The sequence below is a fragment of the Drosophila ficusphila genome, unplaced genomic scaffold (assembly GCF_018152265.1).
Source record: "Drosophila ficusphila isolate 14025-0441.05 unplaced genomic scaffold, ASM1815226v1 contig_127, whole genome shotgun sequence".
In the NCBI taxonomy this organism is placed as follows: Eukaryota; Metazoa; Arthropoda; class Insecta; order Diptera; family Drosophilidae; genus Drosophila; species Drosophila ficusphila.
Window position 1 is genome coordinate 1,835,588 of NW_025064016.1, and position 19,038 is coordinate 1,854,625.

The following is a 19,038-nucleotide window of genomic DNA, read 5'->3' on the forward strand; positions in this document are numbered from 1 at the left end:
CGCTCGCTCGAAAGTGAGAGTGAGTTTTTTCGACTGCCAGCTCCGAAATGAATTGGAATTGAAATTGAAATGGTCTTGGTCTTGATTTGACTGGCTTTCGGTTCGCTTTTGGCCAACTGACGGTTTTAGCCATAGACTTCGGTTTGTGGCCCGTACCACGATTGGTTTTTTATGGGCCCAAATGTGCAATCTGTAGGTGTTAACTGAGCCTTAATGCCTCCTGCATTGGTTCGGCATTTCCATTTCATTTGGCTTAACTTTGGTTCAAAGTTTGTTTAGGCTTTACGATCCGCTAGCTGGTTATTAAAAAAAGGAAATTTTCACTTGGTTTTTTATGATCAAATTTAAAAACAACACGATATATCAATCAAAGGATTAAATTTATTTATTTGTTTTTCTGTTTTTGATGATTTTTGTTACCGAATTCAAATACGAAACATTTAGTAATTAAAGTAATTGATTTATTAGATAAATATAAATCTGTTTAATGTTTCCCATTTGCTTTGGACTTTCCCTTAAACACTTTACTAACTGATCACCAATCTTTCCATCAAGTAATTCCCTCTTCAAAAATAAACACGACCATCATTCTACCACACAAGTGGTTAATGCAAAAGTTTTGTCCCAATATTTACAAATGTTTTGCGTTGTAACAAATAAATGACCCACAAGCAGCCACTAAGGCAAGAGCAACAATTGAGCCAACACGCAAATGACATTTCTATATCCCTCCTACATATATATATATATATATATATATATATATATATATATAGATGTATATACGATGGCTATAATCATAGATAGCCATATATTTAAGTTGAAGTGCTAAAAGCGAGCTTTGATTTGATGTTTGGCCCGAGATGTGGAGCGCTTCGAGTGTATATGTTTACCGTTACTAGAGTGGGTGGCCCCCTCCCACCCTTCCCCCCGAAATCCCCCCTGGGGTGCACTTATCAGTGGCGGTGATTTATTGAATTTTACATGAGGAGCTCTCGATGGAAGGGAAGCTATGTGAGCAATGTCTGCGTGTCCAGGCTGTCTCTCTATTTTTTCCTTTTTTTTTGCCATTTATCTGATGTTGAACATGCATGGACTGTAAGCCAAACAAACGCCCACACTTCAAGTGAAGGTAACGAAAAAAATAGAGGGAAAAAGAGGAGATTTTGGGGAGCGGGGGACTCGAAACTATCAACTCTTCCATGACGATGACAAAACAAAGAAAAATGAAAACGTTGCCGCCTCTTGTCGACATCGCTTTTGCCATATATTCTCTTTTTTTCGATTTTTTTTTTTTTTTGCCTGATTTTACTCCACCCACGTAAAAGGCGATAAGCATCGCACCACCACGCACCACTTTTGGCCACGATTCTCGGCCAGCAAGGACGCCTTTGCCTTTGCTCATTGGCCACAGCTGTTTTCCTTTTCCTTTTTTTTGGGCAGAGATCCCTTATCAACTGGCCGCGCATATTAAATATTGAACATCATTTGACTAATTGACGCCCGTCGGTGGAAAGGGGGAGGGATTTTCCGAAGAGGGGGCGGGGCAGGGGCGTTATCCCAGGTGGTCGGCAAACAAAGGCGTGTGAACTGTCGCACATGACTTTGATTGAACCGCGGCGATTTGGCAGAGAGCCCCACGAAATGTCACAATGCTAATTTCATTTGCGATGACAGCCAGTCAGATAAGAACGAAAAAAAGGACGAAAAATGAGAACTTATTTTAGGGCCTTACTATCCTGAATTTTCCTTGGCTTATTTTCTTCTTTTATTTTTGGTTCTTTGCAGTTTGGACGATCATCTGGTGGGCACTCATCATTTCAAGCAGGACGAATTCCCCTGCAAACAGTGCACTCTGCGATTCTGCCATCGTCCTTTGGTGATCAAACACGAGGCGATCTGCCACAAAACCTATCGGAAATATTCCTGCGAGAATTGCAGCCTGGTAAGCTTAAATTAAAAATTTAAATAATATAAACTATTATGGTACCTACTAAAAGGCTTATTCCCCTAAATATCATGAACTGAACTCTTTTTTATGGGGAAATAAATACAGATAAGCGTTAAATACATTTTCAACTAGTACAACTGAGATTTAGATAAAGAGAGAGCATCCAGGCATTAGCTTCTGTTGCCGACAACCTTCGATCGGTCCGAAAAGTTACGCCGTCATTAATTATTGTATCAGCTCGTGGTGCTCTGGTGGCTTGGCAACACAAAAAGACTTTTGATTTCAAGCGGATCAATAGCCGCGGGCTGCTAACTTGGCTCTTAGGAGTAGCCAACCCCCCTTCCCTTTCCCCATTTAACCCCTTTACCCCTCTTTACCCCCCTTTACCCCCCTTTTCCCTCACTTGAAGCACGCGCTGAGCGGCTTACTTGCAATAGACGAAATCAGGGCGTGTACTCATCCAAAAGGCAGAAACACTTAAGCGTTCCGTAATGAAGAAACCCTGTCGCAGCCCCTTAACCCCGCCTCCTATTTTTTGAGTTGAAGCTCATCCCATCTTCGCTGGCTGCATTTGAATGCCAAAGCGAAATCAAAAGGGCTTGGAAATCCATCCATCCATCCATCCAACCATTGAAGCATCCAACACAATCCATCTAGCCATCGAAAATCATCCATCCATCGAACGATTCGTTTCATGCGTCATTGTCATCGCACTGCGACTTCGACATCTTCCAAAGATGTTTTAATGGCATGTTGATTACGATCTTGTGGTCGCAGCCCAGCAGCCTCGGCCTTTTCTCTTAGCTTTTTCCCCACACACACACATTTTTCCCGTCCGATTTCCATTTCCCAAATCGAACGGTATTTTCAAATGTCTGCTGAGCATTACAGTTTGGTTTACTTAGCGCTCTGTAATTGTTTCGGTGGCATGTAAGTAGCACGCATTGCGGTTCCCCAACTCTCAAATCACATATCTCCTCCAAAAAAAAAAAAAGAAAAAAAATGTTTAAAAAAAACCCATCCCTAAACGGGAGCCACTCGGCCCAAAACAAATGATGATCGATCTTTTCGGCCAGACTTTCGCTGGGGTCCAAGCTTTTCGACCGTTGTTTTCTTCTTCCTTCACTTCTTTAGGCCCTCTGACAGGGCCAAAAAACCAAAAAAAAAAAAAAAAAAAGAGCTGAAGCTGGCTCTGCAGCTGTCAGCTTTGTTTGTTTTAAGCAGCCGGCTTAAAGCGTTTCCAAAGGGATTTGCCACGGATCTACAAGGCTTTGTTCGAGGGCTCAGCTTGGAATCCGTGATGAGGCAGTTGGTCGTTGTATATTGAGTGCACAATGGTGTTAAGGGGGGCGGATAACTGTGAAGTCGTTGGGGGTTAACTGACGTTGCCTCAAATTGAAACAGCTTTTATCTTCTAAGCTCCAAGTTCTAGTATTCAATTTTATTAGTTTCCAATTTAGGGATCCCAACTCATGTAGCTCCATTAAATTTAACTACATCATTCTTAAGTAGCTTTTCTTACCTAACTCATATATAAATATATTGCACTTTCTTAAGCTCCCAAGTAAATGTCGAATTATACCCCTTCATCTTCGCCCAAAAAACGTAACTATTCTGCAACTTTAACCAGAAGTTTCAACTCCATTAGGCTACCAGAGTCTGATCTCATCTTCAGGCCATGGACCCACAGGCACCGATGCCTTTTGCTGACCCCACGTACGCTCCTAGATCTCTTGGCTTACAGCACTGACCCCCCAAAACCGCCCACCTCCCCCCTGCTGACTCCCACCTACTGGATAATACCCCCCATCCAAGTCGCATTCCACAGAAAAACACAGAGATCTCGTCGGAGACTCTGCACCACTTCTCCACTTCTTTGCTTCTGCACCACCGAATGCCAAAACACCTACACTCAACCCACTGAAGCTCCGACTGCTTTTCATCTTTCAGGGCACTGAGAAAAATATTAGAAGTGTTTTATTAAGATAAAAAAAATAATATAGGATATTAGTACATATATACAGAAATCAATCTTAAAATGTTTTTTGGTACAAATTAAACTTTTTTTGATATCTCCTTTCTTTTTTTTAACATTTAAGCTCAGAATTTTTTTCACTATTCCTGAAGTTGTTATTTCCCCAGTGGTTGTTGTTATTGCTGTAACACCGTGATCGTCGTTGTCGTTATATATTTTCTTTTTGTTGTTGTTGTTGTCGTTGTCTTTTGTGGCGTTTTTCGCCTTTTTGGAGAGTAGTTGAATCTAATCCATTTGATGTAGTTATAGCACGAGCTATTCTTGTATGTCGCCCCCCTCTGCCCACCTGAATCCCCCCCTGATTTTCCACCTTTTGTGCGGCTCATAGAGATAGACAAAAAAGGCTGCCTCGATCATCGTTTGATATGAATTCGTAGCGCATTATGACAGCATGATTAGGCATAACAGTTTCGTAAAAAATAAAGGCGACGGGGGAGTCGAAGCGGCTGACCGAAATCAAGTTTGAAGTGGGTACACAAAACTGGATGCCAGCCTGGATTCCCCCTCTCTGCCTCAACGAACACACACCCCCTCTAATCCCCCACTGCCCCCTTTATCCTATTTTAAAGCCCGATCTGTCATTGCCTTCGCCCCTCCAAGAAAATAAAAAAAAAACGGAAAGTGCGAGCTTCAGCTGGAATATATTTGGTTTAGGGCTGGTTGTAGAATTTGTCACAGTGTTTTCAATACAAAATATGGTTATTTAAAATATAATTTAGTTGAAAATTACTATAAAGAATTAAAAGATGTTTAGAAAGTATTTCCTGAAACAAGTCAATACTTTTAATTTTATTTTTAAATATATACTTTTCTATAAAATTATATTCTTGTGTTGCATTGAAATATAACTTTTAAATTTATCAAACTTTTTTGAATATATCCTAGTATTTTAAATTGTTCTTTTGTTAAGTACAAGATCACTCTTTTCTTTTTAAGCCCACTTTGCTCCCTTTTCCCTTTCCTTATTCAGGGCCAAGTTCCTATTGTCCAACCCTGTTTCTCAGGTTTTGGACCTTTGCGGGGGTAAATGGATGCTTCGAACCAGGCAATGACAATTGTAGCAATTGATGTTAATAATTGACGAAGGTGTTTGTGGGTGGAGATGATGTTGTTGCCATTCGCTCTGTTGTTGTTGTTGTTGGTGCTGCGATTGCCTTTGCGTAATCTCGGAGAGCTTCGGTTATTGTCTAGCCCAAAAGAGATCCGTTTAAGCGGCAAAGGCAGCCACACGGCAGCACCGCCAGATGATTGATTAATTTCAGTTTCGTTTCATTTCGATTTGGAACCAGATCACCCGACCAATTCCATATTTTATACAGAGCAAGAAACATTAATTATTTTAAATTATTTTTACAAAAAGTTACAAATATACTTAAAAGTTATGTATTTTAGCCAAGCATTTCCTATGAATTTGTTTCTAAATATTTTAAGGTTTTAAGGAAACCAAACCTAAAAAACTAAATACCACACATAATATTTGTATTTAAGATCATTTTGTGAATTTCTACTGAACTAAATTAGGTATGGTCATTACCCTTTTATATTTCTTACTCTATAAGTAATATAATTAGTTTAAAATATTTTTTTCTATGTACCTATTTTTTATTCAATCGCCGACAACCACCAATCGTAACTCACACCGTTTGCTCTGCTCTGCGATCTGTGTGTTTTGCAGGTATTTCGTGACCCCTCGAATCTACAGCGGCATATTCGCGCCTACCACGTCGGAGCTCGCTGTCATCCGTGTCCGGAGTGCGGGAAAACATTCGGAACTTCTTCGGGGCTGAAGCAGCACCAGCACATCCACAGTTCGGTGAAGCCGTTCGTTTGCGAGGTGTGCTCCAAGGCGTATACGCAATTCTCGAATCTGTGCCGCCACAAGCGGATGCACGCCACCTGTCGAACGCAAATCAAGTGCGACAAGTGCAACCAGAGCTTCAGCACACTCACCTCGCTGACGAAGCACAAGAAGTTCTGTGATTCCACCGGGCCCGTCTATCGCAGCCAGCACGTGAATCGCCATCATCCGTATCAGCATCCGCATCCGCACTCGCATCCGCATCCGCATCAGCATTCGCATTCGCATCAGCAGCCGCATTTACCTGCAACAGCAACGTCCGCGTGTGCTGCACCGAAAAGGGAATCCTCGGAGTCGTCGCCTTCGTCGAGTGCCGCCGCCGTTGCCGCCATGTCAACGCCACCGAATCCCTTCCTGATGTTCCGCACCGCCCCGCCCTTTTTTCCCGGTTTCCCGCCCTACGCATTTTCCAACTTCAACCCGCTTCTGTCTCCGAACATTCCCATGTTCTTCTCGAAACCTCCCATGGACTTGGGTGGTGGCCCAGCGCAAGAGGTCACCTCGCCGAACTCCTCCTTCGGCCAGCTGCCCTTTCCCTACGACAAGGTCAAGGACGAGGAGCTGTCCTTCAAGTCGGAGGTGGCGGGGGAGCCGAAGGAGGAGCCCAAAGAGGAGTCCGTGCTGCATGTCTCCGATGGCGAAGACGAGGAGAGCCACGACTCGCTGGATGTAAAGATGAAGGAGGAGGACTCGAACAATAAAATGGAATCCGAGGAATCTGAGCAGAAGGAGCAGGAGTCCGAAAGGGCCACCAGTCCCGATCAACAGCAGGTCGAGGATGATAGGGTAAGTTCAAAAAAAATATATAGTTTGTAAATATAGAGAAGGCAAGAAATTTTTAGGGGTGAAATAATTAAAAATAATTTGAATATAAATGCAATCCTACATTTGTAATATTAGAGAAATTTTACATATTAAGATAGTTGCTTTGATTAATGCTAGTTTTCTTTAAATGTACATAAAGTGAAATTCATTTAAAAATTTTTGGGAATTAAATGGTTTTAAAATTTGAAGATTCCCATATTTTTGTTTCAAGTACTAAAATCAAATTCCTACAAAGTAGAATGTTTTTTATATATATATTTTTTTTGGTTTTTTTTTTTTTCTTTTTAAGAATCCTTGTTCCAGATTAAAAAAGTTATAGAGAAAAAGGCATATGTAATTCCGAACTGTTTCCTTTCCTATTTACTCATAAACTAATTTGTTATTTTTTCCTTTAGAAATCCATTGACATTGTGAGCACCCCGCCACCAACAGACACTCCATCCGGAGGAGGAGATGCACCTTTGGACCTCTCGATCTGCCGGAAGAGCAAGGCGGCGTCGCATTACCTCAGCGCCTTGAATCCGCCGGAGCACTACCTGTACAATCGGTTCATGCACAGTAGTAGTCTGCATAACGATGTCGATCCGCTGATGAACTTCATGAAGTCGCACAGTTCGGCGGCCTCGTCGACGTCGCAGAAATCCTTCAAGGGCAGCAGTCCCACGCCCACCGCCTCGCCGGGATTAACGCCCTCCCCATCGCCGCCCACCAGTGCGGGCGGTGAGCTGAGCAGCACGTCCGACGGCGGAGCGGTATCCACAGCAGCCAATACTACCGCTTCAGCGGCTTCAGCCTCGGCGGCAGCGGCAGCAGCGGCGGCGGCAGCGGCAGCGGCGGGAGCAGCGGAGGCCGCTCTGGCGCACTTCCACCAGACGACGCATCCGATGATGCTGGAGGAACTGTATCGAAGGCAGATACCTTTTTTATGCCCAACGGGCGGACGGCCCGCCATTGAGGCGCTGCTGGCGAATGCCGCCAATGCAGTTGCCCCAAAGCGGCCGCTTCCGTCCGTTAAATTTCCCACGGGCAGCGGCCTGAAAACCAAGGATCGTTACTGCTGCAAGTTCTGCGGCAAGGTGTTCCCCAGATCGGCGAACCTAACCCGGCATCTGAGGACTCACACGGGCGAACAGCCATATCCGTGCAAGTATTGCGATCGGGCATTCAGTATATCGTCGAATCTGCAGCGTCACGTGAGGAATATCCACAACAAGGAGCGTCCCTTTCGCTGTGAGTTGTGCGATCGGTCCTTTGGCCAGCAGACGAATCTCGATCGGCATGTGAAGAAGCACGAGTCGGAGGGCAACAACTTCCGGGATTCCCCGAGTTCCGGCGGAATGGCCGAACGGGAGGAGTACTTCGATGAGATACGCACCTTCATGACCCGGGTTTATACACCAAATAGCTTGGCTGGTAACGAGGGGGATACCGAGGAGTATCCGAATAGCGATGATCAGTCGGTGAATCTGGAGAAGCACACTCGCAGTCTCAACAACAACAACAGCAGCAACATCACCAACAACAACAACAGCAGCAGCAACAACAATCCCAAGGCCATAACAATAAGCTCTTAAAAGAAAAGAAAAATGGAAGGAAAAAAAAAGAAAATGGAAAAGAAATAGAGACCTTTCCTTGTTGTTAACTGAAGAAAAACAAAACTTACTTTAACTCTTACTTAAGTGTGCCTCCGAGAGGGAAAACCTATCTATAAGTAGTTACCATTTCCACAGAACTTGTACTAAACCAACACTAAACACTAAACATTAGCTATGCAATCAATGGAAAAAGACGGTGAAGCATCATAACTTAAACTACGAAATAAATAAATACAATTTAGTGGGAAAAAAAAACTTTATAAACTACATACTATAAATACTTAAAACCAATCTAAAACCACCTTAAATGTGTAGCTAATTTAAACATCTGTACATAGACATTATGCAAGTCTCAACTTAGTGAGTCGATTTCAACTACTTTGGAACTCTGTGGATTATATACATACATATATATTATATATAAAATATGTGGGGATATTTTGATTGTGTACGTGTATAGGCTTTATATATATACATAAATCTATATGTGTAAATCGATTTGTAACGTTTAAGGTAAGTCTAACATATTTATAGAGCTAATTATTGCAATTCTCAAACAAAACAAAACAAAAACCAGAAAAACAAAATCAATTTTATAACATTTACTTAACGTTTAATTATATTATTATTATATATATGGAAAACAAGAAAAGATCGTTATGAAAAATGAAAAATCAATAAATGAAACAATCGCATAAAATATGAGAGTTTTTATATAATGAAGGGATAAGGAATGCCATACAAAAATATATATAAAAATCTTCTAAGTAAAGGCAGGTTTCACTTTCGAAACCAAACATGAAAATTCCGTTTTCAGATTTATCAGCACTTATCAGTAAAATTTTCCAGTGCCCCATTTAAATAATTGGCTCATCTTTCCTGAATCCGAAATCAGGAAAAAAACCGCACAAGCCAAGCCAAACTTTGTGGCCATAATAAAGCCATTGAAAGAGGTTGGTTCATCCACACTCAATTACCGCATAAAAGAAGACTTTATACACCCATCAATCCTGGCCGCAGACCCAAAACATAATTGTGAACGCATTTGCCTATAAACCAACTCGCCCGATTATTAATCATTGGCTCAGAGCAAAAATAAAAAAGAGATAAAAAAAAAAAAAAAACCAAACGAACCGAATACCGAAACTTATAGCTTTTTAATATACCCAACCTAGCGATCCATCTGGGCAACCGACCCAAGTCATCTATCCATCTATCCATCCATCCATCGAGCAATCCATCCAGCAATCCATCTCGAGTCCGATCTCCAAACACCAAACTACAAACTACAAACTCCAAACTTCGATCTGAATGCAAAGGCGTGATCGGCAAAGCGAGTTAATTACCCTTCCGGTTTAGAGTGTGTTACGCCTTCGGCGAAATGCGGTTAAAACTATGCGATCTATCCATGAATACTTTTCAATTTTTTTTTTTTTTTTTGTCTTTTATATTTTTCCAATCCTCCAAATACTTTGTTCGTTTTTCTGTTTGCTCTTTTGTTTTTAACTGAATTTTAAATTGTATTAGCCGGGGCGCTCGCCATTGGCATCAATCATTTTTTTTTTTTTGCCAAAGCCTTTTCAGTTTTTATTTTTTTTTTTTTTTGGTTTTATATACAATTTTTTAATATTTTTTCAACCTGTGCATAAGCAACGATCGACCGTTACCCGAGTGGCATACAAAAGATCAGTCAAATAGCTGCGGTTCGGTCACTTTCGATTATGCGAAATATGCCTGGCAGTCGGTAGCCAAAATAATAATCTTCGGCCACAATTGGAGTCAGCCGGAGTCAACTTCCCGCCTCTTTCAGTTCCCCCTGCCCCTTGCTTTTTTTTTAGCCATGGAGCATTTGTTGGCCCTGACCACAGCCAACTTCCACAAATTGTGCCACAAATTTGAACGCAAAACTGGCCAAATTATGTTAAATTTGTGTGGAAAACAGTAGATAATTGGTAATTGGTTTCACATCCAGTGCTGCCCCGCCCTGATCTCCGCCAGAAAGAATCTAGACGGGGAGCATTCGGTTATTCGGTTATTTGGCTATTTGGTCACAGTCGGCGACCGAAAATTGATCTCGGGGCGTTAATTGAAGAAGGCATAATTTGCAGTGGAGCAACTCGACCAGATGAACAAATTCTTGAGCAACTTGTTGGCCAATTATCGCTGTAGGAATATGAGAGTGATCATTAGTGAGTGGATTCCAATGCCTTTCAAGGAGACTCAGTCAAGTGGGTCACTCATGAAGTCATGGGATTTTTTTATAGAGCGATCATCGAAGAGAAAAAATGAAACATAACATTTAATAAAAAGAAAATTGAAAATGTCGGTCTAATGAATCAATAATGTTATTTCTATGGTGTCTAATTTATTTTAAATGTTTCTATTACATTTTATATTAGTATTTAGGTGGTTGAACATAAAAATAGAAGCTTGGCTTCATATTATGTACGGACTTAAAACTTCTTCTTTAAAAGTGCCATATCTGATCAGCCTAGATCTAACGGCAAGCAACCAAGTGACTTCTATCTGGAGTTCTTCTTTTTCAGATATTTTTTGCGGCTCAGAAAACCAGATCGCCAGCCAAAAGAAATCAGCAATCAGCGAGGTCAAAGAATGCCATCCAACCGCCCAACGGGCATGGCAAGTGGTTTTCCAGCAGCTTCAACCTTTCTAACCGTTTATGGCTGCAAGAAATGCTTTTTAATATGAGAGAATCAAGTAGCTTTTTTTTTTTTTTTGCCGAAGTATTTTGCAACAATCTCTTGCGGTTCGCGAGGCCCGGCAATTTTCCAGAGCAACCTTAACCAGGTCACTCACACCTCGCTGATTACAGAGTCGCCGGCTCCCGATGCACATGGATCCACCCACCTCATCGAGATTCCCCCAGAATCCCCTAGAATACCCAGCAACCCAGTAATCCAGTGTCCAGAGCATCTGAATCTGAGGCAGCCCGTCCAAATGAGCCAACACATTATGATAACGAGCATGGATAAAGCTGGGGAGCGGTGAAGCGGTGGAAACCTTGACTTTGCCCTGGATCGAAATGTGGAAATTCGGGAAACGCGATCCATAACGCCCTGGCTAAGCAACTGTTTATTATGTGCCAGTTGCGCAAATGGCCTTTGTTGCGCCCCAGTTACACGCCCCAAAACGGATCGAATCGGTACTGTATCCTCTCGGCTCGAATGTGATTCGGCACTCACAAAAATCTAGACCTTTTCAGAATTTGGTAATAATAAGAAGATATATTGACAAGCAAGATATCACTTTAATCGCCTTGACATAAAGTATATCTCATATTAACTTTAGTTCTCGAATTAGTATATTACATTATTTTGAGCTTATAACCTTATATTATATTAGAAACAGATAAATTTATCTTATGAGAATATTTGGTATTTAGAATAGTCGGGTTCTTTTTAAATAATTTCTAACAAATTCAGCTTTATCTACAAATAACATTTTTATTAAAGTGCTTCCTTGATTTTGAGCTTATTTTATAAATTCTTTTTTGGAAAGGATAATCTCTGCTTCTAGATTCTGATCTAGTTTTAGAGGATGAACAAATATTTTGTAGTGTGGGTGGAAAAGAGCATCAGTGGGCACATTAGGAGGGACCGTTAAATGCGACTTTCGAAAGGCAGGAAAAATGCCTGCCTAAACGGATGCAAATGTAGACACAAGCCAAAAGGGGAGTTGTCCGGGGGGAAGGGGTGGTGGGTGGTGGTGGTAGAGGGAGTAAGGGAGAGTAAGGGGGAGGGGGTAAGGGAGGGGTTCGTCTACAGTCGGCCACGTTAATGGCACAATTATGGCCAACGAAATCGGGCAAACGGAAGACGTGCAAAGCGCAGAGCAGCAAACAGAATCTAGCCGAAGGACATCACGCGTATCCCATTGATCCATGAAGACCCACATTGGCGGGCACTCGGCCAGGCTAACTCCGACTAACTGTAGTTCATAACTCGGCTGACTGATTGGGCAGACTTTTGGCTTTCGAATGCACTCACCACTCGAGTTGGTTCGCTACTAAATATTAAATAAGCATTTATGATTGCCATTAAATAAAAATGGCATAAACAATAATAAATAAAGTATAAAATAAAGTTTTATCATAGGAATGGTTTAAAAATAAAAGAAAAATATTTTTTAGTTTAAGTATGATTGGAATTAAAATTCTAAGAATTTTTTAAAGCTGTTCATTACCACAAAAAATCTAAAAAAAAGGAATGAAATGTGAACATCTGAATATTGTTTATTAGTAATGAGATTTTTGAATTGGTATAAGCTTTATACTAAAAATAAATATTTAAAGTTTATTAAGAGAATCATTTGTAATGTGTAAATGGGAATCAGAATATCTGTTGCTCAATTCGAAAAACATAATATTTCTTATTCCATTTCGATAATCAATTTAATATTCCCTGCTGATCACTGGGCGAGTGCATTGGGTGTTCGTTTTGGGGCGGATGATCCTCCTTTCCTGGCGATTTTGTGGCTACAAAACTGCGACCAGGGGGCAATCAGTCAGCAGATGTTTTCATTTCCTACTCCGGCATCGGCAGCGGGAAAACTAAAAAACTAAAAAAGCGAGAAAAAAAAGCGGCGAAATGCAGCCGAAGGTACTCAAGGCGCAGATGTTTGGCACAGTTTCGTGTAGCAAATTGCGCACAGTGGGCCCAGCGAACGCCCGCCACCCCCTCGGGCGCCCATTCCCGCCCTCGCCCCCGCCCCCACCCCCTTTTTCAGCCACGACTGCCACTGATGGAATCAAATATTGTGCAAACTACAAGAGGCATCCGAGGGGCATCGAACGTTCAACGGGATGTTGAATGTAAGTCAGACGAGTCAGCTCCGCATTTGTATCTGTATCTTAAAGTCGCTCGCTTCAGTCGCTGCAGCTTTACAGCTCTGCAGTTTGGCGAGCTGGCTGCTTTGATAGTTTTTTTTTTTTTTTTTTTTTTTTTTTTTGGGAGCTGAAGAGCTTGTGTCATGCGCCTGGCACACGGCCTGTAACTAAATCACACTAATCAAGCCTCAAGTGCTGCTTTTCGTCTGCACTCGAAACATTTTTTTACTGCCCAAAAACGCGCCAAGTCCATAAACATTTTTAAAGGCATCGAGACGAAAATGTCCTGAAGATGGGAAAGTTGTTGCCAGCGATTATTGTGCTTAATGATTCATTTAATTAATCACAGTTTTTGCGGCCTACAAATATTGCAAACTGGAGGAGTGGATTTGAATTTATGAGCGGATACGAGCATTATGACATTTTAATTGTACAGAAAACGCAGCTGTTGAAAGTTAAAACTATTTAAAGTAAAATGCTTAGTGATTTATGCTAATCTGACAGTTGTTAAATGGCTAGATAAATGTGCTTTTATTGGTAATACATACTAATTGTATGTATGTAACAGCCTAAAAAATAAACCAAGGTATAAATTCACAAATAACAATGAGAAATACAATAAAGTTGCTGAGATGAAAGACATTGTTGGGAAAGTAATTATTAAAAAATATAGGTTCATGCTAGACAATGAATATGAATTACTAAGCTTTTAGAAAGTACCCATTTATTTTTGCAGTGTACCCCAAATCGCTTTGCCGCTCTGCTCGTGCCATTTTCGCTCGCCTTCGTCGCCTCCGACGCACTCGCCGAGCATCGAAATTGGCAAATCAAAGCAATTGATACATTAAATTACAATGCCAACGATTTGTACACGACTCCACGCCTCGTCTTCAGCGTCACCTGGAGCTCAGGCCGCAGTCTTCAGTCTTCAGTGTTCAGTCTTCAGACTTGAGTCTTCAGACATCCGACTTCAGCCATCCACGCACGCTACAAATTTATCGCCATGTCAGAGGAGCAAAAGCTGCATCCCAAGCTGGGGATCTGAAGTCGGAGCTGAAGCTGAAGTCGTAGCTGGTGTCATCGTCAACGCTGCCAAAATGCCAACCGGCAGACAAGAGACACGATCGAGGCGAACTGATAAATAGCCAGCTTTTTGGGCTATACGATACCCGCTAGTCGGGTTCCTTTACCTCTTCACGTATTTACGTCTTTATTGGCTGTCATAAGTCTAAAATGGCTTAATTGCCTTTAATCAATTTTCTACCGACACCACCTGGAGTCGCAATTTGCCGATGACATTTATACAATTCAATTTGTGTCCTGTTTTCAGTTGTAATTGTTTAATAGGAGCTTTAAAGAATTGAGAGCTTTAAATAAAAACGAAAAGAATATTAAAGGTTATGTTTGGTAACTTGGTAAATGAGTTTTATTTTTATTTATTGCTGATTCTTCACATATCAAAAAAAAATACACCATTATTATCTCTGACTTATGGCATTTTTTTAATTTTTATCCAAATGTTAGGATTTTATTTCTTACTATTCTATATAATAAACTTATTGTTAATAATTACTCAATTGTTCCACTCTAAATCACAAAAGTCCCATATATACCCTAAATTTTAATGGATATCATCAGTCTGTGGAGATGGCCCGCCATTCAACACCCATTACCAAAAGCTTATGATGCCTGGGATGAGGATGCGGATGTCCCCCGAGATTTCTGCCCCACTCCGAGTCCCCAGCTGCCATTCCGATCTGCAATCTCCACTCTCTCTCCGGCGATCTACCAGTGCGTGGGCCTAAATTATGTTGGAAATGTCATCGTAAGATTCAACACGACAACAAGGGATGACATAAATTTCCACCAACATGTTGTGTGCCCCAGCTTGAAAGACGCCACACTCTCCTTCGGTGGACGGGACGTCTGCCAGCTCCAAAAATGGCAACGCGCTTTTGCAGCTCACAGTTTGCAGTTCGCAGTTTTCAGTTTGCTGTTTGCAGTTTGCTATTTTCCAGACAAAAGCAGGCTGAGATCGAAGCAAATGGAAAAAGAAACCAAAACTGGAGTATGCGAATTGGCCGTTGCCATGGAGGAGCTCCACATCCACATCCAGGCAACACATCATTGCTCTATCAGTTGAGATCTGGCGGAGATTGCGGCCAGCGACTGGGAGTCTTGCCGTTTCTTGGGGGCTTGGATCGCAAGCCAGGCCAAAAACAACAGACGACGATGATGATGACAATGAGCCAGGTTCAGGCGAAGGGAACGGAGGTGGAAATATCTAGGCATATCCATATAGAAACGGGGGAAGATTAAGAAGTAACACGCATTTTTTAATAAAGTATAATGCATTAATTATGGGGTTTATCTAGGTTAATACGTTCACTAAGTTGATCATTTAACCAATGATCACAAAAAAGATGTTAGTAGATTTATTTTAATTTGGATTTTAGCTACAATAAGTAGTGCAATATTAATATTCTAAATTTAAGCTTAGATATTATGTTAAATAAAAGTGTGTTTCAAAGATACTTTATAATACTTACTAATTGTTGCATATACAAATCAAATTCTATATTATACCAAAGATTTATTACTTCAAGTTCCTCTTTTGTGGTTCCTTAACTCTTCGATCCACCCACTTATCATTATCCATATAGCCCACAACAACAGCAACAAAGTAAAACGGATCAAAAGGCCCACAAGGCAGAGAAGGCAGCGATACCATGCCCCGCATCTCATATGTAATTTCTGGCTCAGAGAGCCGATTTCCCCGCTCCGAATCGCCTATATCTTTTTACCCACTCTCAGTTATCCCCCGAAAACCCCACAAACCAACCGAAAAAAAAACAGAAAAAACTTCAGCTGTGGCTGCAAAGGTGTTTTGCAATTTAACTGGCAAACGCCGAGGCAGAAAACTCAACTTCAGCATTGCGACTTCGTGGATGTGGATCCGTCTTTTGGCCCAGGAAAAAAGGAGATGGGGGAGATAGGGGTATTGGGAGGGGATCAGGGGGGATATAGCCTGTGTGAGGGCAACGGGATCTTGGGATATAGCTACACTCCACATGCCACATGGCAAACATAAGTAGGCGCGTGGCATTCGTGTGTTGTTGTTACCATTATTGTTGTCGATTATTGTTGTCTTTGTGGCTGTTGCCGTTGAAGTTGCTGTTGCCTTTGCCTTTGCCTTAGTTGTTGTTATTGTTATTGTTGTTGTTGTTGCTGGCCGACAACGTAAAATGACAATAAAATGCAAGCCGAGCAACAACAAATCCAAATTGAATGCAAATGAAAGCCACAAACTATGCTAAATTCCTGAAATCGCATCGCATCGAATTGGCAATTTGTGCTTTCCTTTTGTGTGTGTGTGTATGTGTGTATCTATGTATTTACGTGGTGATCTCTTTTTCCCCCCGTTCCCTCCCCTCCTGATTGCCCTGATCTGGCCACAAAAAAATAGAGGAAAATGGAAAATGGACTCTGAATTGGAGGCTTCTTCGCCCGATGCCTTTTCCATGCAATTGGGTCGCATTTACGAGTTCTATTTTCCCGATCTGAAAAGGCAGTGGTATGGCTCTTATTGGAAAATAGCCATCTGAAGGTCTAATGAACGTGGCCAGTAAATGATTGGGCGGAAAATTCGACATGAAGGTTGCCTCTCATCTCTGCATGCAAATCTGGGTTGGAATTCTGCGGTTTATTATGCAACATCATGTGAATAAACTTTAAAGACAATTAGGGGGGTATAAATATTATTGCCCTTTTTTGGCATTTCAATTGCAGACCATGTTGCAGACCACACTATTATTTTGTAGTACACTTATTGACCAATTTATCAACGAAAAATCGTTAACAAAATTATCGTATTTTTGACAAATGGTGGAATTCTAGTTGGAAAAATCAGAATTTAGGCCATATTAGTTGAAAAAGTGGTTCAAATATGGAGTGTTATGGCACCTTTCTAAGCTCGTAAAAACATTTTCAATCGATTGCCATTCCAATCTAAAACAACATTTTTTTTGGCAAAAAAGGATGATGTAACCCCTTACCAAAAATGCAAAAATTGGCCAAAAAATTGAATTTTTCAACTTTGCCCAAAAGTTACATGTAACGTTAGCTAAGGTCGACAGCTGTAAAAATCTGCAATTCTTTTAGTTCTGCGATCCTATTTGACCAAGATATGTAAATACCCGAGAAAATCTGTTTTTTAATAATTAATAATAAATGTAGCCCTTCAGTAGGGAAAATAAATAAATTTCCTATTAATAAATAAGAGTAATTCCCAATAAAAACTAATGTTATTCCACATCCCTGTTAGCAATGAGTGGTCTGTTAAATATAGATCAACCGCACATATTGAGTGACTTAAACATCCTCCTCAGCTAATGTTGAATTTCCCCGAACAAGCTAACAACAAAGCGACTTACTGACCCCTGTCCACCTAAACATTACCCATTTTTCATTGTCATAGGGCCGAGCAGTCAACACATTCTCTATGCTAATTTCTGACTGGGACCGGTGGTCAAGTTCCTGCATCCGTCTAGATCCGACAACAGGGTCGCCCACATCCACATCCAATACTAAATACTGAATATAGAGTAGTTGCTACCCTTCCGAATCCCCCGGATCTTAAAGCCCCATCTGAGCGATCACTTTCCGGCTAAAAACTCCCCCAACAAAACTCAAGCCAAGCCAATCCAATCAATTCGGCTTGCATTACATCAGCTGTGAGATTTCGCACTTTACGCAAAACGATATAAATCATTTGTCGTTGTCGGATTTCATGTCCAACTGCCCATTAAAATGAAGCATTTCTACATAAATAAATTGCCATAGATCTACAAAAACCAAAAAAAATAAAATAAAAACAAAGTCGGTGTAAAGCCGGAAAAAAAATTAAATGGAAATAGCAATGGCAAGACATTTATTTTATTTTTTCGCTTCCAGTGTTACAACAACCACTCATCATTGAAGCGGTCAGCAGATCTAACAACGCCTAGTTACGGATATTCCTATACTATATATATCACATAGTGTGTGCATAAGTATAATATATATGCGGCGGCACCTAATATAGCGAAACAAATTTAATTTAAATTACAGGCGTGGTCGCTTGACTACGAAGCTCGCAATTGTGCATTTGTTGTTGTTGTTGCTTTTGTTGTTGTTGTTGTTGTTGTTGTGGCTGCAGTTCATAAAATATGCATTAATATAGCAAGAGAGATCCGACAAAGTTTAGAGGTCGTCGTGGACTTTCTAATTTATTTATGCGTCGCTCCGGTCGTGTTCTCTATATAATTTCCGTTCCGTTCCTAGCTTCGATATATATGTATTTTCCAGCTCATGATGCGTCGTCGTCGTTCGTCGGCCAGATAACAGATTACGTCTATAAAGTAGCCGCTGACTTGGCATTGATAGACCAGCCCCACGCTCCACGCCTCCCCAAGAATCGCCCAGCTACACCCAATTTCAACAATTGCAGTTGCAGTTCCTTTAGATACTTTTTTTTCTCTTTTTTGGATTGGAGTTTTGTGGGGGGTTTGGGGTTTGGTAAAGGGAAAGGAGAAGGAGAAGGGGTTGGGGGACCACCACGACCGCCGGCGAACACGCCCAAACGAGTCGCACAGCTGTGCAGAAACGATATCAGCCCTGACTTGGCCGCCAGCCATCGTTATGGCCACCGATCCGGAGTTGCAGTTGCATTTGCAGCCACACAGCTATATAGCCACATAGCCACTAAGCCACATAGCCACATTTTCAGAGCCAGACCGACGAGCGGGGCAAGTCTTAATTCAATTTGCCTATTGTCGGTCAGACGGAGAACGAAAAGTCGACAGGGGGCCGCCGGGGGACACAACTACTTATTAGTTCTCATAAAACTTTTAATTAAATGGAAGCCAGCGGATTCGAAATTGAAAATCG

At 41.3% G+C, this 19,038-nt stretch overlaps 1 protein-coding gene across 3 annotated transcripts in view; it reads left to right on the forward strand.

Annotated features, from left to right (window-relative positions):
• Positions 1-8,256, forward strand: part of LOC108096073 (transcription factor hamlet) — a 32,071-nt gene extending 23,815 nt beyond the window's left edge. For all 3 annotated transcript variants that reach the window (XM_017197434.2, XM_043209428.1, XM_043209427.1), the window contains exons 6-8: positions 1,789-1,945; positions 5,662-6,630; positions 7,065-8,256. In XM_017197434.2, coding sequence (XP_017052923.2) covers positions 1,789-1,945; positions 5,662-6,630; positions 7,065-8,243 — 2,305 coding nt within the window. In that variant the 3' untranslated portion in view covers positions 8,244-8,256. The remainder of the gene's footprint in view (positions 1-1,788; positions 1,946-5,661; positions 6,631-7,064) is intronic.
• Positions 8,257-19,038: the final 10,782 nt, after the last annotated feature.